General features: G+C 39.3%; 2 protein-coding genes across 7 annotated transcripts in view; both read right to left on the bottom strand.

Annotated features, from left to right (window-relative positions):
* The window catches only part of LOC139765851 (beta-1,3-galactosyltransferase 1-like), a 14937-nt gene extending 12525 nt beyond the window's left edge, over nucleotides 1-2412 (bottom strand). The window contains exon 1 of the mRNA XM_071693693.1: nucleotides 1151-2412. Within this exon, the coding sequence (XP_071549794.1) occupies nucleotides 1151-1163 (13 nt within the window). The 5' untranslated portion in view covers nucleotides 1164-2412. The remainder of the gene's footprint in view (nucleotides 1-1150) is intronic.
* Nucleotides 2413-4247: 1835 nt separating this feature from the next.
* LOC139765849 (cytosolic phospholipase A2-like) overlaps nucleotides 4248-23302 on the bottom strand; it is a 144508-nt gene continuing 125453 nt past the window's right edge. For all 6 annotated transcript variants that reach the window (XM_071693690.1, XM_071693691.1, XM_071693689.1 and 3 more), the window contains 8 exons: nucleotides 23181-23294; nucleotides 21128-21266; nucleotides 20575-20685; nucleotides 18012-18615; nucleotides 17486-17712; nucleotides 13913-14163; nucleotides 13636-13762; nucleotides 4248-10115 (listed from right to left, as the gene is read on the bottom strand). In XM_071693690.1, the coding sequence (XP_071549791.1) occupies nucleotides 9685-10115; nucleotides 13636-13762; nucleotides 13913-14163; nucleotides 17486-17712; nucleotides 18012-18615; nucleotides 20575-20685; nucleotides 21128-21266; nucleotides 23181-23294 (2004 nt within the window). In that variant the 3' untranslated portion in view covers nucleotides 4248-9684. The remainder of the gene's footprint in view (nucleotides 10116-13635; nucleotides 13763-13912; nucleotides 14164-17485; nucleotides 17713-18011; nucleotides 18616-20574; nucleotides 20686-21127; nucleotides 21267-23180; nucleotides 23295-23302) is intronic.

Here is a 23302-nt window from a genome sequence, read left to right as displayed (position 1 = left end):
GAGTCCTGGAACAACTAGTTTGGTGTGGTTAGTGTGCTCTCGGCTTGTTCGGTTCTCTCGGACTAAAATGGTCAAGTTAGACGCACCTTTAGGTGGACATATGCTCTTTAGCTCATCAACTGCCCGCCACCCCAAGTTGATGATCGGAAATATCAACGCATATCATCAATTGGGCAGCATTTGAGATGACGATAGTGGAGATTAAGCCTTATCCTTTAAGCTGTCGCGAACGATGGTTGTACAATTTGGTGTATGTAGCAGTAGATCAGACTAGCAGCCACTTCGTGGTCTCTCTTATTCAAACAACCTCTTTCATTAATCCCTCATCGAGTACTATTAAAAGAGACTGGAGTTTTTTCCTCAAGGAAGCTAACAGACATCGTTAGTGTACAAAGATCCACTTTAGACGCCGAAGGAAACATATATAAGTACCCTACAGACAGTGCAAAGCGTACCCACAAACACTAACTCTGTTGACCTTATATAAATATACAAAGGCTTAAGGAGTAATATAAATCAAGCTTAGAGAGACAAGAGTCTTGGCTAACGTGAGTCTCAGCCATCAAGACGACTCCACTTGGCCAGATCTGTTCACTTATCCATAAAACCAACAGAAAATAAAGGACAAGTCGGATCACCATTCAAGTATATCTTCACGAATAGCTTCAGTTCATTTGAAAATCACAATCACTTTCTGCACAGTTACATAAACACGCGATGGCCATACCAAACAGGACAACTTCGATTCGTTTATATCTGGTAAAAACAACACAGTACAACATCGATCAAGCCTATCTTTAAGTGGATATCTAGTTTCTCAGAAGACTATGTTTAGATTACAAGAGTTTTTCTCGATATAAGCGAACTTGTGTTTCCTAGTGCATTATTGTCGGTCTAATACAATGTTTAGCGACTAGCTTATGTGGGCAATACTGTCATGGTCATGTTACCAGTTCCCTGTTCGGTTGACTAGACAAACCCTCAGGGAAAGGGATAGAAGTTAGTTTCAAATAAACTCATAAAACATATGACATAAGCTCCGAAACTTATTGTTAAGGTGCGGGGTATAAGTTAATAAAACCCACTTTGAGACGCGCAAAAATATGATTTAATAACTAGCTGTAAGTCATCTGGACAAACTCCCACTCACCTGTGAGGATCATGGTGCCATACGAGCGGGAAATCACGATACGGCTTGATATCTGGAGGACGGCAGCGGCCTGGTGCGAGAGGCAGCAGTTGCTACGTCGGGTGTGAGGCAGCAGTTGCTAAGTCGGGTGTGAGAAGCAGCAGTTGCTACATCGGGTGTGAGAGGCAGCAGTTGCTACATCGGGTGTGAGAGGCAGCAGTTGCTACATCGGGTGTGAGAGGCAGCAGTTGCTACGTCGAGTCAGCAGTTGCTACGTCGTGTGAGAGGCAGCACTTGCTATGTCGTGTGAGAGGCAGCAGTTGCTACGTCAGGTGTGAGGCAGCACTTGCTACGTCGTGAGGCAGCAATTGCTACGTTAGGTTTGAGGCAGTAGTTGCTCCGTCAGGTGTGAGGCAGCAGTTGCTACGTCGAGTGTGAGGCAGCAGTTGCTACGTCGAGTGAGGCAGCAGTTGCTACGTCGAGTGAGGCAGCAGTTGCTACGTCGAGTGTGAGAGGCAGCAGTTGCTACGTCGAGTGAGAGGCAGCAGTTGCTACGTCGTGTGAGAGGCAGCAGTTGCTTCGTCAGGTGTGAGGCAGCAGTTGCTACGTCGGGTGTGAGAGGCAGCAGTTGCTACGTCGAGTGTGAGGCAGCAGTTGCTACGTCGAGTGTGAGAGGCAGCAGTTGCTACGTCGTGTGAGGGGCAGCAATTGCTACGTCGGGTGTGAGGCAGCAGTTGTTACGTCGGGTTTGAGGCAGCAGTTGCTATCGAGTGTGAGAGGCAGCAGTTGCTACGTCGTGTGAGAGGCAGCAGTTGCTTCGTCAGGTGTGAGGCAGCAGTTGCTACGTCGAGTGTGAGAGGCAGCAGTTGCTACGTCGTGTGAGAGGCAGCAATTGCTACGTCGGGTGTGAGAGGCAGCAGTTGTTACGTCAGGTTTGAGGCAGCACTTGCTACGTCGAGTGTGAGAGGCAGCAGTTGCTACATCTAATGCAGGACTAGTGGTCGGATATAAGAGGTAGAAGTTGCTGTGCCTGATGCAGGACTAGATATCGGGTATAAGGCAGCAGTTACTACACTGGGTGCTGGAGTTTGGACGAGTGGACAGGTGTGAGAGGCAGCAGCAGCAATGCGCGCCCTCTCTTGCGACCTGTCACCAGCAGTACTGGCAACCTTCCGTCCCTATCCACCCACTTAACACTAATTAACATAATTACCAACGTTAACATCTGTGATACAGTCCACCGACATGTCATTAACTGTATAGGACATTAATGGAATAAGCTCAGATGACTATTGGATACAAAAGTAATGTTTTTTTTTTTTAACCTGCGTTTCATAGGCATCAATGTCATGTCCACTAATTATGTTCAACTAATATATATGCATATATCACTTGTATAAATCATTATATTTGAAGATGAGTTGATTTATATGAGGAAATACTGAAAATTTTGTCTGTCAGTAAAGCTCACATGTTAATACTGGCATCACAGTTTCTGTGGAATGTAGCCTCAGTCAAGCTTTTGTGGAAATCACCTTATAACCAGGGAGGTAGAGAGCCAACGTGGGCCCTAGGACAAGCAAGCCCTCCTCCCAATTCTCTTAACTTTCATCACCACTTACTGAAAAGATCCTCAATTTGCAGAACAACGAGCTCTTAACAGCAAAATCACACAACAGCCATTTTAAGCTCAGTACAAGAAAAAGTATAGACAAACACTTTCAATTAAATCAATAAAGTACCCATAATATTTCAGTCTTTCTTTATGTATCAAGCATCTACACGGGAAAAAGTAAATATTATGCATGTTATGATAAAATGAAGCAAGAGTTTAAAGATGCTTTATGGGCTTTACATTAACTTAGCAAGCAGTCCAGTACCAAATAGTATGAATCACTATTTTGATTATTCTTATAATCTTTACCAATCTCACATATAAGAATAAATCATTTGATAGCATACTTTTCATGATGAACTGAAGCTAAAGGCCAGACTGTGGTGGCCCAAACCATAAAGAGTGAGGGATCTTCTTGGAAAAGAGACAATGCTCTGGTGAAAAATACATAATGCTTTTATGGAGTGGTATCTATTTTGCAACCTCTATCTCCATGTAAATTATGAAGACTATACAAAATCCAGTGTCATGTAGTTTTAGGAAATATATGGCTATTATCCTAAATCTATGAAGTGATGCAAGTACCTAAATCTCTTAAATCGGTCAAAAGCTGGGAGGTTTTGGCCTTAATTTTCAGTGTCTCCCCATTTTTGTTTAGAAACTGGTGCAGCACAGATGGTTGAAAGAAGTAGGTTAGGTGTTTCCACCTCTTCATCATCAAACTGTCTCTGAGATGTCGTAATCAGTATTTATCAATATCCTTAAACTCACTCCTACTATCAGAAATGCTAAAATGGCTTCAATTTCTGCATTACCTGCAGCTTTCTTCCTGTGCCATTTATTACCACAATGGGAAAAATGAAACATTCTGGAAACTGTAAGGCTGAACACAAAAAATTTGTTTAGCAGCTTATTCTATAATCTCTGAACTACGTCAGCCTAGATGGAAAAATAAATCTATCTATACTTCTGATATCCGTTCCCTCTGGGAACTCCAATCAAGGGGTGGCTACAGCAAAAGAGACTCCACTTATCCCTGTCCTTACATGCCTCCTTCCCATACACCATTCTAAGCATTCTTCCTCTGTTTCTCTCCCTCCATTATTCCTCCATCCTATTTGCCCATGTTACAAGCGGTCTTCCACTCACACAAACTCCTTTATTTGTACTATCACACACTCTCCATGTAAACTCCAAGTCTTGCATTCTTTCAACATGCCCAAACCACTTCAAAGTATTACATTTCACCCATTCTACCACTCCACAATTCATTCCCTTTGTATTCCTTGCCATACCCCACATCTCTCATACACTTAATAACAGTTGACTAACAAATCATCAAAACATAAGAGGTAAAGATCCAAGATACTTAAATGGCAACTCCCTGTGTAATTAGTTAGCTAACTGTATGTAAATAAACACTACATGCCACATGCTAAAAGAATTCAACCCACCATAAATTCTGGCTTAAAAATGCTTTTAAGAGGATATGAAACATATTCATGAAAACCAGAGGACAATATAATATCTGTAACTTTCTTACAAATAAGAATCAAAGCTAAAAAGTTCTATATGTGTGGACTAAATGAACATACATGATTGCAACTACTGTACACAGACATTTTAGCAGCTTCACAAAACTTCTGGCATATAGCAGTATATCAATATCATGATCAAAATACAAGAGTTGAAAAGCCATGTAGTAACACGATCACTGTATACTCAGTTTGCTGATCGAGTGAAAATAAACAGAGATGCTGTGCTGCTAACAGAATGCAGCCCCGTAAAACCTCTGGCTTATATATGCTTATTTGAGGATAAAGACCTGCCCATGAATAACAACTTGCCTGCAAATAAAAATCTAAGCTCAAACATCATACAAATGGACTCTGATTGAAGGAACACAAGTGAAAAATTGTAAACACTGACATTTTCTTCTCAATTTCATTCCTGCTTGAGCCAGGTAGTGCCAGGAATGAATGAAGAAAAGGCCTCATTCACTCGCATCCATTTTCTAACTATCATGTATAATGCAATAAACCAATGCCCCCTATCCACAACCTAGACCTATGGCCCTTTCCATGTTTTCCCCCAGCTGCTTCATATGTCCTGATTCAGTTCACTGACATCACATTCCTCCTTGTATACTACAATGCTCTAATTCACTTTATCCTGTGCATGCCTTTCACCCTCCTGCATGCTAAGGCCCCTAGCACTCAAAATATTTTTCACTCCATCTTTTCATCTCCAGTTAATCTCCCCTTTTCCTTTTCCCCTCCACCTCTGAAACATATAAACACTAACATATATAGGCATTTGAAAAGCATATTACAAGAGCTTTGGTATATAACAATATATCACAGGATAAGTACTTTAATACTGAATATATCTATATAACATACAACAGCCAATTCTCAATCATTAACTATTAAGAGGTAGTGAGCAACTTTCCCCCAACAGCTGTATGACAATGCTTCTGGATCTTTGGCATTAATTTTGAAGAACCTCAAATGTTATGGTACAACTTTCTGGTCACGGAGTCACCTTTGTGATCTATGTGGTAAAGGGGTAAAAAAAAAAAGTCCATCACATAAATGTGATTTATGCAGCAAAGGGGATAAGGCAAGATTGTCTGACTTTGCTTGTTAATATATACCAAATTGGGGGTAAGTGCTTTACTTTGAATGAAGCAAGTACATTTACTTCAACGGAATTTTTAACATGTTGAATAATTTACCAAAGAGTTAAAAAAGCAGCACCACAGATATGTTTAAGAGCAAATCAATAAATACTTCAAATCCATGCTTGTCGTTATTTGTGCCTCCTTCGTTTCTTGTAAAGTTTACAGGTATTATTCTTTAAATCATCTGTATGCTTTTCTCCTCTTAACAGTTCAGTTATACAAAGCACCTCATAAGAACCCAATTTTAACATAATTAGCAATTGTTATAACCATTATTATCAAATTCTTAATGAATCAGACAGTATCAAGGTCCCTCACCAATCATACTGGCTCATGTACAGCATCACGAATGTAATTCTTTGCATGTAGGGGAAGGAAATAACCTTCAAGCACAACATATAAGAAATAATTTTTCCTTTCTATAGCTATATATCCCATGGCTTGGATTACTGCTCATGTAATCTTAATGAGTTGCCTTGTAAATTTCCACTTCTTACTGTTATACGACTGTTAAAAATATGTAGCATAACATTCCCAATAATGGAAACTGGAGGAATATGACAATTTCTAAGTCAAACTGAAGAAGTGCAAGAGAAGAGAGTTTCTTTTTCTATCACAGAAAATTCCAAAGATAAATGGAAAACTGATAATACAATCAAGTATAATCAAGGTTGGACTTATTCTATTGAAATACTCATACAATCAAGAATGGAAAAGAAAAGATGAAAATGATGACTTAGGATGATGCAGCATGACCAGATTCGTCATCTTCCTATTCATGGCTCTGGAAGAGGGTCATGCCCCAATCATTACAGATAAGTTTTCATATCATGCATCAATGTTCAAGTTTCATATCTGTGCATATCAATCTGAAATGTGAATATTGGGTTAGATAGGTGGGTCTTGAACATATCCCCACCTTTCACTAAGTATGAATGGGTTTGATTTGCAAAACCTTTTCTGTGAATGGATCCTTTGTGCAAAGCGAGGGAAGGGAATAATCGTTATTTAAGGCTTCATTCTAATTTTACTCAATATCATAAAGGACGTACCCTTATTCAACTTTTCACCTAAATACATGAGTAAACTTTTTTCTAATTTATATTCTTTGATTACTTATCCCTTATCATGCATCCTGATTTTTTATATTCACCTGTATATCTTTATTAATTCATTTAAACTCAGGTCAGCACAATTGTTTATATTTTGAGAAATTATGGAAATTTGTCTTTGTTCTCACCATTTTATAGGGAAGGGAATAATCGTTATTTAAGGCTTCATTCTAATTTTACTCAATATTATAAAGGACGTATCCTTATTCAACTTTTCACTTAAATACATGAGTAAACTTTTTTCTAATTCATATTCTTTGATTACTTATCCCTTATCATGCATCCTGATTTTTTATATTCACCTGTACGTCTTTATTAATTCATTTAAACTCAGGTCAGCACAATTGTTTATATTTTGAGAAATTATGGAAATTTGTCTTTGTTCTCACCATTTTATAGCCGCATTCCTTGCCCTCTTGTAAATCTTTCCTTCATACATGTTCATCATTTGCTGTATCAGTGAGGTAGAGCCAAGAGCAATGAAGAATTGGCCTCATTTGCTCAAATCCACTCACTAGTTGTAATGTGTAATTCAAGACCCCTATCCACAATAAGGTCCCACAGACCTTTAAGTAGTCTCCCCTGGCTGCTTCATATGCCCTGGTCCTGTCCACTAGCAGTTCTTCATCCCCTGTAAACCACATTACACAAATTCTATCCCATTCATGCCTTGCATCCTCCTGCATGTTCAGACCCAACGCCATCAAAGGATCTTTCACTTCATCTTTCCACCTCCTCTTAGGTTTCCCCCTTTTCTTTGTTCCATTCACTTCTGACATGTATACCATGCTCGTTATCCTTTCCTTTCTGTATATCCAGACCATTTCAGCACATCCTCTTCAGCTCTCATATATAGTTTACTTGTAACCACACCTCTTTCTTACCTATTACTTATCCAATCAATCCTCCTTACAGCACAGTTTGTCCTCAAACATTTAATTTCCAACACATTCACTCTATCCTTTATACATGCCTGAGGCTTAAACCACACATCCATACAGTCCTTTAAGACAGTGAACTCTCTCTCCATACATTCTTGTAAATATTTTCTCAAAAATCTTTGTATTAACCGAATATATGAAATAATATGTCTGGCTGCTATTAATCTGCTCCTAATAACTTCCATAGACAAAGGCAGCAAAGTGAATATTTCAGTTTACAAAACCACTGTAAGTATACTGTAATGAAAAGTCACAGATAATTTCAGAGATAAAACAGCTTATTTTTACACTTTCAGTTAGGGGTCAGTGCTCAAATGTTCTCACTTTAAGTATACAATGACTTACTTAGTTCATGCCCCAGGAATCTTTTCTATACTTACTTCCTGCCCTAGTAATCTCCCGCAGCACTCAGGAAGCTGGCCATGTCCACTTATCCAGACCACAGATCATATCATAAGTGTTGTGATGTTTAAGTATCTGTGAGTGAAAAGTGCAGGGCAGTAGAACAACAAGTGCTCTCTGTCTTCTTCATGGTAGCTGCACTGTGGGCATGAAGCATCTTGGGATTCATGAAAAGGTGTTGAACCAATGGATGATCTCCAGATTGCAAGCAGGAGAGTATGACTTGATTTTGTCTGAAGAGTGCAATTTCTCATGGGTATATGTCGTGTGGACTGGAGTCTAAAATTATACTCTCATGGCTAGGTGTATATGCACAAATAATCACCCCTCTTTCAAAATTAACTTTCAGTTTTACTCATCAATCAAAAATTTACTTCCTTGCAATCTATCAAACACTCTGACAATCCCTGCTTCAGTAGTAGTGCTACTCCTTCCTTTGCTCTTGTTCTCTCTCCAACTCCTAACTTTACTCCTAAGACATTTCCAAACCATTCTTCCCTTTTCCCTTGAGCTTTGTTTCACTAAGCCAAAACATCCAAGTTCCTTTTGTCAAACATGCAACCTATCTCTCATCTCTTCCTATCACAGTTACATCCACATTCAGAAACTCCACTTTGAGCCTTCGAGGAGGATGAGCCTTCCCAACCTGGCTCCTCTTCCTTTTCCTCTTTTAGTGCCCGGAAAACAGACAAAAAAACACCATATTTGTTCACACTCAGTCTCTTGCTGTCATGTGTAATGAACTGAAACAACTCCCTATCCACATCTAGGCCCCACAGACCTTTCCATGGTTTACCCCAGACATTTCACATGCCCTGGTTCAGTCCATTGACAGCACATTGACCCTGGTATACCGCATCATTCCTGTTATACTTATGTATAATGCTGTATATCTGAGGTGATAATGGATTTATTATTCGATGTAACGAAGTGATGCTAATCAAAAGACAAACTTGAAAACATAACATTCTAGGCTCTAAAGACAGTCCGGCAAAAGCAGATTACTTCCAAATGAAGTGCAAATCAAACCTTTTCTTTACAAAAAATCCATTTTGATATGACAACATTTATCTTGGAGGAATGTTATTAAATTTCTGTGAGTACTTCTGATAAGACAAAACCTCATCGTGTAAAGCTCTATGATACACAAAAATCATACCGTAACACTATAGTTTGTACGAGAAAAAAGTGTATTAAGCTACTCATATTATATTTTTTCATGTAAGAATAATTCTTTGCACTAAAATATATGATTACAATAAATAATATGAATTCATAAATTTTTTAGCAAGAACAACATATATAATAGTATTAAAAACAGCACTGCCTGCATCTGTGGCATCCTCAACCACTCAGGGATGGAAGACTAAAAATTCCGATGTAAGACATCTAGATTACATAAGGATCTTACTTGTCCCCTTAACTAATCAATTTACAATAAATTCATATATAATTTCACTTGTGATAGACTAAAATCTGGGATACAATACAATATCTTCATCAGCCAATTAGGTTAGGAATCTTGATGTTAAAAATGACAAAAAATATATATGTTTAAAATTCAAAGTCCTTATTCACATCATTACTTAAGTTCTAAATTCCACAAAAATTTAAGGAAATCAGTTATATAAAAAAGGTCTTTTGTTTAATATTTAATATTTCCACAGCAGGCTAAATTTGAAAATTAATACTGTATACCTAATGCATTTTGAAGTGCATATTCACATTAAGCTCTTGCAAATGAATAATTTTTAAAAATGAAGAATGTGATGAAAGCCTTACTCTATTCTAGGTACCAATGTTCACAAATCAGTGGTTTCATCTAACTGCTCCTCTAAAGCATCTGCATATTCACTGTCTGAGCTGTCTCTACTAGCTTGATGGTCAAGCCCACGATTTCGCATGGCATAATTCTTCAATCGACGTTCATTTTCTTCTGAGACTTTCAACTTTAGATCTCTACCCTTATCTTTACGAAAACTTGACATACGTTTCACTATCTCTACCCAATCTCCTGTATATGGGGAATACTTTTTCTTCCTCATTACAGCATCTGCAAGTTCCATTTTTATAGTATCAATACACAATAAAGTATTAAACTCTACCAGCTTTGTTAGGCGATCAAACTGTTCAGGGTCATAAACAAAATTCATAGATGAATATGAATTGTTTGGATCATCAAAAATAGGAAAATCAGCAAACTGTCTTTCCTCTTCCGTTTCCCTTGGAACTCCTGAAAATTAAACAAATATCAGTAAATCATCACTCAACATAAATGTATTAGCATATCAAACATAATATAATATTAGTTTATTTCACATGACATAAACATTTAATGCTTAGAATATTAATATACTCCACATGAATTAAACATTTCACTAAATGAATCTATCTACTCCTCTATATCTCTAATGCCTGTTCCCTTCTGAAACTCCCTCCAAGGGGTGGCCACAGCAATAAAGTCTCCATAACTAGTGAACTCCAGTGCCATATCTTAGCCTTTGGTGCCTTAACTTTAACAGGTCACTGGAAGAGGGCAAGTCAAGTGCAGTGTTTGCAGAGGCTCCTATCTTATGTTCCCACAGACTACTTCTACCTAATGCTCCTGCCTAATGTTCTTACCTACTACTTCTACCTAATGTTTCAACCTAATGCTCCTATGCACTACTTCTATCAACTGCTCCTACCATTTTGCCAAAAAGCAGGGCTAGGACTAGGTGCTCACCAAGGGAAAATCTAGAGTTACAAAGAATGAGCTTTGTGAGTTACGTGTTGGCAAGTGTTCTGAGCGAGAAGGAGAGAGTGCATGTTTGTGGACGGGGGAATGCCAGGAGTCCATAAGTAGGTGAGGCAGAAAGAAAAGACAGCTACCTGGGTCTGAGAAATGCAACGTGACAACCACTGAAGTGCTGGCTCACTAAGCAGCTCTCACAAACCTTCCCGATACCCAGGCGAATAGCACTAGTAATGTACCTCCCTGGTCATTGGCTGCCTATCAACTATAACGCATAAATTTTTTTCCATACCTGATTACCTTTTCTCACAATAGTGAGGTAGCACCAAGAACAGACAAAGAAAGGTCACATTCACTCACATCCATTTGCTAGTTGTCGCGTGCAATGCACTGAAACCACAGCCCTCTGTCCACATCCGAGTCTCACAGACCTTTCCATGATTTCCTCTGCCCATGTCTCAAGCCCTGGTTCAGTCCACTTACAGCATGTGAACCCATATACACCACAAATTCACTATATCCCTACCATGACTTTTACCCAACTGCATATTCATGTCCCAATTACTCTAAACCTTTTTCACTACATCCTTTCATCACCAATTTGGTCTCTATTCCCCTTGCCCCCTCCACTTCTGACACATATATCCTCTTTATCAATGTCAACTTACTCAGTCTCTCCTATGTCCAAACCATTTCAGTACGCCCTCTTGAATCGGCTCTCTCCACCATACCCTTTATATTACCACACATCTCTCTTACCCTTTTATCACTTAATCAAACCACTTCATACCACATACTGTCCTCAAACATTTCATCCCCCCCCAAATGTCATCAACAGCCCATGCCTCACATCCATATAATATTGTTGGGAATACTAAACCTTCAAAGTTCTGTGGGGCCTGGATATGGAAAGGGAGCTGTGGTTTCGGTGCATTATTACATGACAGCTAGAGACTGAGTGTGAACATATGGGGCCTTTGTTGTCTTTTCCTAGCGGTACCTCGCACACATGAGGGGGGAGGGGGTTGTTATTCCATATGTGGCGAGGTGGCGATGGGAATAAATGAAGGCAGACAGTATGAATTATGTACATGTGTATATATGTATATGTCTGTGTGTGTATATATATGTGTACATTGAGATGTATAGGTATGTATATTTGCGTGTGTGGACGTGTATGTATATATATGTGTATGTGGGTGGGTTGGGCCATTCTTTCGTCTGTTTCCTCGTGCTACCTCGCTAACGCGGGAGACAGCGACAAAGCAAAATAAATATATAAATATACTAAACCTTCAAACATAACCATATAATATAATACAAAAAAATTAACACTATGTATGTGGAAGGGTATTGACTGAGAGGGTGAAGGCATGTACAGAGCATCAAGTGTTTGCTTTGAAGAATGTATGCGAGAAATACTTAGAAAAACAGATGGATCTGTAAGTAGCATTTATGGATCTGGAGAAGGCATAAGAGTTGACAGAGATCTGTGGAAGGTATTAAAAGTATTTGGTGTGGGAGGTAAGTTGCTAGTAGTGAAAAGTTTTTATCGAGGATGTAAGGCATGTGTACGAGTAAGGAGAGAGGAAAAAGACTGGTTCCTAGTGAATGTCGGTTTGTGGCAAGGGTGCGTGATGTCTCCATGGTTCTTTAATTTATTTATGGATGGGGTTGTTAGGGAGGTGAATGCAAGAGTTTTGGAGAGAGGGCAAGTATGCAGTCTGTTGTGGATGAGAGGGTTTGGGAAGTGAGTCAGTTGTTGTTCGCTGATGATGCAGTGCTGGTTGCTAATTTGGGTGAAAAACTGCAGAAGCTGGTGACTGAGTTTGGTAAAGTGCGTGAAAGAAGAAAGCTGAGAGTAAATGTGAATAACAGCAAGGTTATTAGATTCAGTAGGGTTGAGGGACAAGTCAATTGGGAGGTAAGTTTGAATGGAGAAAAACTGGAGGAAGTGAAGTGTTTTAGATATCTGGGAGTGGATTTAGCAGAAGTGAGTCACAGCATGGGGTAGGGGGCGAAGGTTCTGGGAGCATTGAAGAATGTGTGGAAGGCGAGAACGTTATCTTGGAGAGCGAAAATGGGCATGTTTGAAGGTATAATGGTTCTAAAACGTTATATGGTTGCGAAGCATAGATAGGGTTGTGCGGAGGAGGGTGGATGTGTTGGAAAGATGTCTGAGGACAATATGTGGTGTAAGGTGGTTTGATCGAGTAAATAGTGAAATGTTAAGAGAGATGTGTGGTAATAAAAAGAGTGTGGATGAGAGAGCAGACGGCATATTGAAATGGTTTGGTCACATGGAGAAAACAAGTGAGGAAAGATTGACAAAAAAGGATATCTGTGTCAGAGGTGGAGGGAATGAGAAGTGGGAGACCAAATTGGAGGTGGAAGGATGGAGTGAATAAGATTTTGAGCGATCGGGGCCTGAACATATAGGAGGGTGAAAGGCGTGCAAGGAATAGAATGAATTGGAACAATGTGGTATACCGGGGTCGACATGCTGTCAATGGTTTGTGCCAGGGCATGTGAAGCATCTGGGGTAAACCATGAAAAGTTTTGTGGGGCCTGGATGTGGAAAGGGAGCTGTGGTTTCAGTGCATTACACATGACAGCTAGAGACTGAGTGTGAATGAATGTGGCCTTTGTCTTTTTCTAGAGCAACCTCGCACATGTGCAGAGGGAGGGGGGGTGCCATTTCATGTGTGGCAAGGTGGCGACGGGAATGGATGAAGGCAGCAAGAGTGAATATGTACATATGTATATATGTATATGTCTGTGTACGTATATGCATGTATACGTTGAAATGTATAGGTATGCATATGTGCATGTGTGGGCATTTATGTACATACATGTGTATGAGGGTGAGTTGGGCCATTTTGTCTGTTTGCGCTAACTTGCAAATGTGGGAGACAGCGAAAAGGATAATAATAATGATAATGTACACATTCTAGAGAAAATGTTTTAACATATAATTCAAGTTCAGTTCATAAGGCCAAAACATTGTACTAACACATACCTGGTGCTTTAAACTCCCTAAATTTGTTGTTAACAAGAGGAAAGTGAAGTATAACAGGGCAGAACCGGTCATCTGGATGCTTAAATACATAACATTCTTTGACTTCTTGGTTTTCATACTGGGCAATCTATAAATTACAACATATTGGTTAGTGTACTATAACCATAATAGCAAACAATACAGGATTTCAACTTAATATCATCTAATATATCTGCAGAATTTCAAAATAATCTGTTATGGATTGATAAGAATTAATTTAGTATCTTTAATGTTCTACCTGTTTCTGTATTGGTGGGAATGGAACTTTGTTTTGGACTGCCCATTTTTCTGCAAGCAGAAGTTCCTTGAAAGGTTGTGTACTGTCTGTGGTTCTCTGAGAAAAGTCAAAAGAGAGATATACATCCACTGCTCGCTGTGGCCTCAGTAAGAGTGGGTATGGTGAGTTGAAGGACAGGCCAGAATCTACTATGAATAACTTCTTTGCCTTGTTGTCTAAAGGCTTGTATCTGCAGCTTGCTCCAAAATCCACTGAAAAAAAAAGAAAAAATGACAATGCTAACATCCAATAATATGATAAATCAATGTTCATAGGACACCAAATTCAGTGTTTGTATATAGAGACACACGTACACACAAAATATACCACACAATCAAACATGCACAGTAAGGACACTGGAAGGCAGATTTTACCCCTGAAGTATCCCATACTGTCAGGCTTGGTCATTGTGGAATACATGATTCAGTGTATGTATCTGCTTATTTGATCAGTACAGGGAGGGGCCCTATACCTTGAGCTTTCTCTATAAGCAAGCAGTTTTTCAAAAATCTGCACACCACCAGCATTTACAATTTCAGCACAATCTATTTCAACCATCCACCATCCTTACACTACAACACTTTTTCATGTTGTTTAAAACAAGTTTACTGTCTAGCTTCTTGTTTTAAATTCTGTTATTTTTTCACTGTAACCCTTGAACACCTGCTCATTGTCAACATCATCCATTAGAGTTAGAAACAAGATTGTTGTCAGGTTACCTCTAACCCTTCTCTCCTTCATTGTGAGCAGCCTCTCATTGTAGCTCAGCTTCCTTAAATCAGAATCCATCTTAGAATTCTAAGTCCTTTTCTGGACTCTCTCAATTAAATCATTGTGGTTTTTCATGTGCTTGAAGAAAATCTTGATGAAGTGAAATGTTTTAGATACATGGGAGTGGTCATGGCAACAAATGGAACCATGGAAGGTGAAGTAAGTCACAGGATGGGTGTGGAGGTGAAGGTCTTGGGACCAATGAGGAATGTGTGGAAAGAAAGGTCATTATCTGGGTGGCATCTGAGTGGCATGTAAGAAGGTGCAGTAGTCCCAGTGGTGCTGGAAGCAAGGTGTGGGCTCTAAATGAGAATGTAAGAAAGGATTATGTGTCAAAAATGAAATTTGAGGTAAGGAAATACGACTGAAAAACTGAAGAGGCATACTGAAGTATGAGCAAGTGGAGGAAATGAATTACGAGAGGTTCAAAAAGGGGATATATATGTCAGCAGTGAAGGGAACAAAGAAAAGGGGGAAACCATACAGAAAAGTGTGAGGCATGCATGCGATAGAGTTAATTGGTGTGATGTGGTATACAAGGGATGACAAGCTGATAGTGGAGTGAACCAAGTATATGAAACTGTGGAAACCATGGCAAGGTCTGTGGGGCCTGGTTGCGGATAAGAGGCTGGAGTTTTGGCACATTAAACTTGACAGCTACGATAGGATATGGGAGAATGAGGCCAATAGATATGACAAAGAAAGAGGAGAAATATAAAGTGCTGGAAACCCTCCCCTCCTTTTATTTCAATTTCTAAAGTTAGAACAGAAAAGAGAGCCAAGCAATAAGGGCTCATCCCCTCTGAAGACTCATGTTAGGGCGCTGAATGTGCGTGGATGTAATCAGGATGAGAAGAAGAGATGGTTAGCATGTCTGATGAGAGGAACCTGAATGTTCTAATTCTGAGTGAAAGCTCAAGGGGAATGGAGAGGAATGGTTTGGAAATGCCCCAAGTCAGATTTTATCCAGCTGAAATGACTGTGAACTCACTAAGCAGTTACTGATAAGATGTTCAATGGTAACAGGAAATTTCAATTAATGTACCTTGTCTCCAGATTTTTCTGTGAGATACCGAGACCCCTTGATGTGAGTTCCCAGAGGGGACAGGCATTAGAGATATGTACAGATAGAGGAAAACATTATCCCTGAAAGTCTTTGATTCTCTCCCATTCTCTTACTTGGCCTCTATCTATGCTCTTGTAGCTAATTCAAATCAGACAATAATTACATTTGTCAACTCGTCATCCAACTCTTTAGCTGAATAAAGTTCTGAGAATTTTTTTTTTACATGACTAATGGAACACTACCTACTCTCAGGCCATGCACATTTTAAGGAAATGAATCTTTATAGTGCTTCGGTCCCCAGACTAAACCTCAAGAGCTGGCAGATGTGGGAATGCCCAATTCCTTAAGTGGTTCTGTAAATGGAAACAGTAATTACATCCGACATCTCAAACTGCAAGGCAGTGCTGCAGCAGTGCATGAAACTGTATCACACGGAAAATAAGAAGAGATTACATGAGTTGAGGACCTGTATGGACTGCATCACACACAGTAAATGGAAGCACAGTAGAGATAACACAGAAAAACAAATAAATACAACCATTGCCTTTTTGTATTGCAGTACAAGTTTAAAAGACATGTTTTTTCTTTCATACTTGTTCGCTGTTTCCTGCATTAGTGAGGTAGCACTACGAACTAATGAAAAAGCTTCATTCGCTAACATCAATTCTCTAGCTGTCATGAGCAATGCACCCAAAACCTTAGACCTCTATCCACAACCAGGCCCCACAGACCTTCCTATGGTTTTCCCTGCCTGCTTCATGTGCCCTGGATCAGTCCAATGACAGACTGTCATCCCCTGTATGCCACATTACTCCAATTCACTCTATCCCATGTTCACTCAATCTTTTGCATGTTCAGGCCCTAAACACTCAAAACTGTGTTCAGTCTATCTTTCCATTTCCAGTTTGGTCTCCGCCTTTTCACAGTCCCCTCCACTTCTAACACATATCCTCTTTGTCAACCTCCACTCACTGATTCTCTCCATAGTCCAAATCATTTTATTACATCCTCATTAGCGCTCTCAACCATGATCATTTTGTTACTACAATGCTCTCTAACTCAATCAACCCACCTCACACATATTGTTCTCAAACACTTCATCAATTATTATAATGTATTCACTCTCCTCTGTACATTTTCATCAATAGCCCATATATCACATCAATAAAACACTGTTGGGACTACTATAACTTCATACACATCAATCTTAGCCCTCCAGGTAGTGAACTTTCTTTCTACACATTCCCCATTGCACCCAAGATCTTTGTCCCCTCACCCACTCTATGATTTAGCTTCCATGATTACATTCACTGCCTTGTCCACTCCCAGGTATCACATCCCAACGAACCTGTCTCAGTAATGTTACACCTAATAACCTTTGCTTTTATTAACATTTACATGCAATCTCCTTTTCTCAGTGAACATTTTTCCAAACAGAGACACCAACTTCTGCAGTTTCACAGGCTTTGCCACCAGCAATCAAGAAGTACCTCATCTCCCAGGCCCCCCTTCACCCAACAGACTGAATGTTTGCTCTTTTTGCAAAAGACTAGCATTTACCTCCGTTAAAGCACCAACCATAAACAGACTAAACAGCCATGGTGATATTAGACACCCCTGCCACAGTCATGTGAGGTTCATAACTTAATTACTTGAGTTCATTAACTCCAGTGAGAGTAGACCATCAATAAACTTACTGTCGGAGTCCACTCTGTCTTCTTGGTCTTCATCTTCACCCATAGTATCAACAGCGAAAGGTGAGATTGGGAAGGTGTGCCGCAGTAAGAGACCACGAAAGGGGTTGAGCACTTCCCCTGCTCTTCCTGCTCTTGAATTGAGGATGTTTGTTCCTGTCATAATGCTCTGTTTAAGACCATCCCATAAACCAGCCTTCTTTTCTATTCTTGATTTTCGTAGGGTTTTTCTGAAAAATTTTGATCAAACCATACACATGAATGTTAAAAGACCTACTTACTGATGGATAAAATGGAAAAGAGCTATATTATAAGACAGAATATCAAAACATATTTCATAATGATTCTCTAACTAATAATCAAATGTTATCTTTAAAGGATGACTATTCAACAAATCACATGGAGGTCTTGATATATTACTAACATATCAGTTACATCGAAACAGAATTTATAAAACTTCAAATGGCAGCAACTGAAATAATTCTTACAATGCTAAAACCAATTCTATAACAGCATATTGAATGCAAACCTTCTATCAGCCCATGCCTTTCGGCCAGGTGCATCTTTATCAGTTTCTTCCTTCTGTAATCGTGGTCCTTTGACTGCTCCTTGGCGGATTAAACGTGATGACTGATCCTTTTCAAATTCAGTCTTCACGCCTGGGTCACTTGCATTACTCAGTTTCTTAGCATCTTTAGAAGTTTTCCTCTTAGGCAATTCAAAAGAAAACCCTTTAAAAATTTTTTTATCTTTTCGTTTAAGCTCTTCAGGCTTTCCAGAAATCTTTTTGATCTTTTCATCTGAATCAACTAAAGCTAAACAGTCAAATGATTTAGCAGTAAGTATCATATTGTCATGGTTAGCTTTATCACCAAGTGATGTGTGTTTTTGTTTGGGTAAAGTTGAGGATTTTCTGCTTGGTCTACAACAACTTGAACTTTCACTATCTTCTAACAAAGAATCTTTCGCAGTTGCACAATTATCTGTGGGCTCTGATTCTAATGACTGTATTTTTGTATTCTGAAGGTATTCAAACTCTTCCTCCTCTGATTCTTTGTCATCGTTACCCTCAATATATTTTTCATCTTCTGAATCAGAACTCTCTCCTGAGCTGTGTGTATCATCCATATTTTCTGAAAAGAAAGAAAGTTTACACCAATAATAACAACACTGTTTCTTCTTGATAAACTCTGTATAGTGTTTACTGTAAGGGGTGTACTGCAGTACAGTAAATGAATTTATACAATATAAAATGTCTTATTACAAAATATCTAAATAAAGGTAATTGGCAAAAGGTGAAATTACATGAAATCAGGGGAGTGGATGAGGAATGGGAGGTATTTAGGGAAGCAATGCTTACATGTGTTTTAGGGAAGCAATGCTTGCATGTGCAACAGAAGTGTGCGGTATGTGGAAGGTGGCTGGCGGACAGGTGAGAATGGTTGAGAGGTGGGATGAAGAAGTTTAACTGCTGATGAAAGTTATGAGTGGTGTATGGGCATCATTTACAGGGAATGAGTGCAAGTGCTTTGGAGATGTACAAGGGAAAGTGGCAGGAGGGTCAAGATGTTAGTGCATTTCCTGAAAAAGAAGGCAAATGAGAAGTTATGGTGAGAAAGTATAAACAAACTTCAAAAAATGTTTTGAAAGACTGTTGAATGTGTTTGATAACAAAATAGCACACTGGTATATCTTAGTTGTGGAGGTATACAAAGTAAGAGAGTCATGTAAGTGGTTTGGTGAAAAGAGGTGGTGAAAGCCTGGCATAGGATAAAGTGTTACAAAGCAACTGGAGTGGATGAAAGCGGTAATTGTGTTGCTGTTAAGATTTTCGATGTACATATGGCTTGTGGCAAGGTGCCTGAGGATTGGTGGAAGGCCTGAATAGTGCCACGATATAAAGATATGGGCAACACAAACAAATATTTGAATCAGAGAAGTATAAGTCTATTGTCTGCACTGTATATCTATCTATATATCACAATACATAGTACCTGTTAAGTTGTATGGGAGAGTGGTGATTGATAGCATAGTGGTGATCACAGAGCATTGTGTGGATCAGGTGTTTATTTTGAAGAGTGTATGCAAAAAGTACTTAGAGAGAAAAAAGGACTAGTATGTACCATTATACATTTGGATAGCATATGACTGTGAAGAGTTCTTATGAAGAAAGTAAAGTGTAAGTATGAGTAGAAAATGAGTAGGGTGAGTGGTTAAAGGTGAAGGTGGGTTTATGGCAGAGGTGTGTCACAATGGCTGTTTAATTTGTTCATGGATGAAGCAGAGGGAGGTGAATGCAAGGGTCTTGGATAGAGAAGCAGGTATTCAGTCTGTTGACTGTGAGGGTGGCCTGCTAGGTGAGTCAGCTGTTGTTTGCTGATAAAGCAATGCTGGTAGATTTAAGTGAGCAACTGTAGAAGCTGGTATGTGAGTTTGGGAGTGTGCGTGAAAGAAGAAAGTTAAGATTCGTGGTATCATAGTACCCATAAACAGAATAAACAGCCAAGGTAACATCACATATCCTTGATGCAGTCCCTCTATCACTGTGAACCACTCACTCTCCTCCCTTCCCACTTAGACACATGCCTAACTTTCTGGTACAAACTCCTCACATGTCTAGTAAATTGACATCCAACCATTTCAAAGAGCCTTCCACAAAGCCTTTCTGTCAACCCCGTCATATACTTTCTCCAGACCCATTTGTGACACATACAATTCACTCTCTTTCTCCAAAATTTTTTCATAAAGTCTTCAAAACAAGCACACAGTCCACACACCTTGATCTCCTAAAGCCATACTACCCCTTTCCAGCCAGAAGCTCTTGGCATACCACCACCCTCTTAATTACCACTTCCCACACATCTTACTGGGTATACTTAGCAGATTTATGCCTATGTAGTTTGAACATGCAATCATGTTCCCTCTAGCTTTATAAACAGGCATTATACATATCTCACTCTGGGCCACACAAACACTGAACAGCTTGACTAACCAATCAGTAATACTGTCACTCAATTTGTTGAGGAACTCAAATGCAAGAAAGTAAAAATATGAAATCTATCTTTAAAGTGTTAGGAAGGATCGATACTTACCCTGTATTGCTTCTTCCTTTTGTGCATCCCTAATAATTTGCATAATATCCTTCTTTCCTCCTTCCATCACCAGTCTCTTTATAAGTATTGTGAAGGCACTCCCCCACACCCCTAAAAAATAAAATAAATTTTCTACTATAAATAAAAGACCTTTTATGTACAAACAGCATTCAAAATTCATATATAAACTATTCCAATAGCCAGTTTCAAGTTCCATAGATCTTTGCAGTATAACTGTTGTCATTTACCACAAATGCAACGCTACAACCTAAGAGAAACTCTTTACTGTTTCTGACATTACAAGTATGGTTTAAGCAAACAATTCTGACTAAATGACAAATACTTTCCTGGGCCCCTCCATTAACTTAAGGTATTTTATTTCTGTTAAATGTTGATGGTGGTTGGTGGCAGATGTTACTATCAGTGGAGGTGGGTGGCAGAAGTTGTGGTTGCTGTTGCTGTTGCTGGTGGTGGAGTTAGTGGATGCTGGTGGTGGTGGTGGCAATGGTCTGTACTAGCAGTAGTGAAACATGATTACAGGTTAAGTTCTTACCTTGTAGAAAATGAAGAGGAAGTTCATCAAAATGTTTTATTTTTTTCCCTACAATGAATTTATTTCCAAAATCCTGTGTCTTCATGAAAGTCCCATATTTTGCAATGCCAATCTCATATGGAGAGAATTCAACCCATTCCTGAAAACAGATCATATGACTTACAACAAAAATAAAGTTTCTCATGTGAAATATCAGTTATTCTCAGTACTATCTATATCATAGTATACAATTAATATAATCAATAATTTGTGAAAAAAAATATATGAAGGACTGATCTAAAACTGTAACAATGCCATTCTAAGGTGGTATATTATCATTAATATCCAATATTAGTTGCTAGTTGCAAGTTGCTAGAAGCTGTGAAAAGTTTTTATCAAGGATGTAAGGCATGTGTATGAGCAGGAAGAGAGGAAAGTGATTGGTTCTCAGTGAATGTCGGTTTGCAGCAGGGATGCATGATGTCTCCATGGTTGTTTAATTTGTTTATGGATGGGGTGGTTAGGGAGGTAAATGCAAGAGCTTGGAGAGAGAGGCAAGTATGTAGTCTGTTGTGGATGACAGGGCTTGGGAAGTGAGTTCGTTGTTGTTCGCTGATGATACAGTGCTGGTGGCTGATTCGGGTGAGAAACTGCAGAAGCTGGTGACTGAGTTTGGTAAAGTATGTGAAAGAAGAAAGCTGAGAGTAAATGTGAATAAGATCAAAGTTATTAGGTACTGTAGGGTTGAGGGACAAGTCAATTGGGAGGTAAGTCTGAATGGAGAAAAACTGGAGGAAGGAAGTGTTTTAGATATCTGGGAGTGGATTTGGCAGCGGATGGAACCATGGAAGCAGAAGTGAGTCACAGGGTGGGGGAGGGGGCGAAAGTTCTGGGAGTGTTAAAAAATGTTGGGAAGGCGAGAACATTATCTCAGAAAGCAAAAATGTGTATGCTTGAAGGAATAGTGGTTCCAACAATGTTACATGGTTGTGAGGCATGGGCTATAGATAGGGTTGTGCCGAGCAGGGTGGGTGTGTTGGAAATGAGATGTTTGAGGACAGGTGGTGTGAGGTGGTTTGATCAAGTAATGAAAGGGTAAGAGAGATGTGTGGTAATAAAAGGAGTGTTTTTGAGAGAGCAGAAGAGGGTGTATTGAAATGGTTTGGTCACATGGAGAGAATGAGTGAGGAAAGATTGACCAAGAGGATATATGTGTCAGAGGTGGAGGGAACGAGGAGAAGTGGGAGACTAAATTGGAGGTGGAAGGATGGAGTGAATAAGATTTTGAGTGATCGGGTCCTGAACAAGCAGGAGGGTGAAAGGCATGCAAGGAATAGAGTGAATTAGAACAATGTGGTATACTGGGGCGACGCGCTGTCAATGGATTGAACCAGGGCATGTGAAGCATCTAGGGTAAACCATGGAAAGTTTGTGGGGCCTGGATGTGGAAAGGGAGCTGTGGTTTCAGTGCATTATACATGACAGCTAGAGACTGAGTGTGAACAAATGTGGCCTTTGTTGTCTTTTCCTAGCACTACCTCTTGCACGTACGGGGGGAGGGGGCTATCATTTTCACGTGTGGTGGGGTTGCGACGGGAATGAATAAAGGCAGCAAGTATGAATTATGTACATGTGTATATATGTATTTGTCTGTGTATGTATATATATGTATATGTTGAAATGTATAGGTATGTATATGTGTATGTGTGGACGTGTGTGTATATACATGTGTATGTGGGTGGGATGGGCCATTCTTTTGTCTGTTTCCTTGCGCATATCTTGCTAACACGGGAGACAGCGAAAAAGTATAATAAACAAAATAAAATAGATAATACAATATTACTAATGTAATTAGTAAATATGATATTTCAACCCAAAAATAAAGCAATAAAGGGCTGCCATATATAATGAAAAATATCTGCATGTTATATATTCAATTTGAGGACATTATGGTTTAATCAAATCACATAATACAAAGCATTAAGTGTAGCTTTCTAATAAAGCTTCATTGATTGGATGAAAATATTTAACATTTATATCAGTGTAGTATATGTACATAACACTAACCACTTACTGAAAATGATCGGCAAGACACTTTTTTCTTGGCATGAAGGCAGGTGTACAGAGGCATAGGAACAATTCCCTGCACCAACATTCGCTGAGAGTCAGTCAGTTTCTTATGTTTTTCCTGAAATA

The sequence above is a fragment of the Panulirus ornatus genome, chromosome 56 (genome assembly GCF_036320965.1).
Source record: "Panulirus ornatus isolate Po-2019 chromosome 56, ASM3632096v1, whole genome shotgun sequence".
NCBI lineage: Eukaryota > Metazoa > Arthropoda > Malacostraca > Decapoda > Palinuridae > Panulirus > Panulirus ornatus.
Note: the sequence above shows the minus strand (reverse complement) of the source record. Positions and strands in the feature narration are given on the sequence as shown.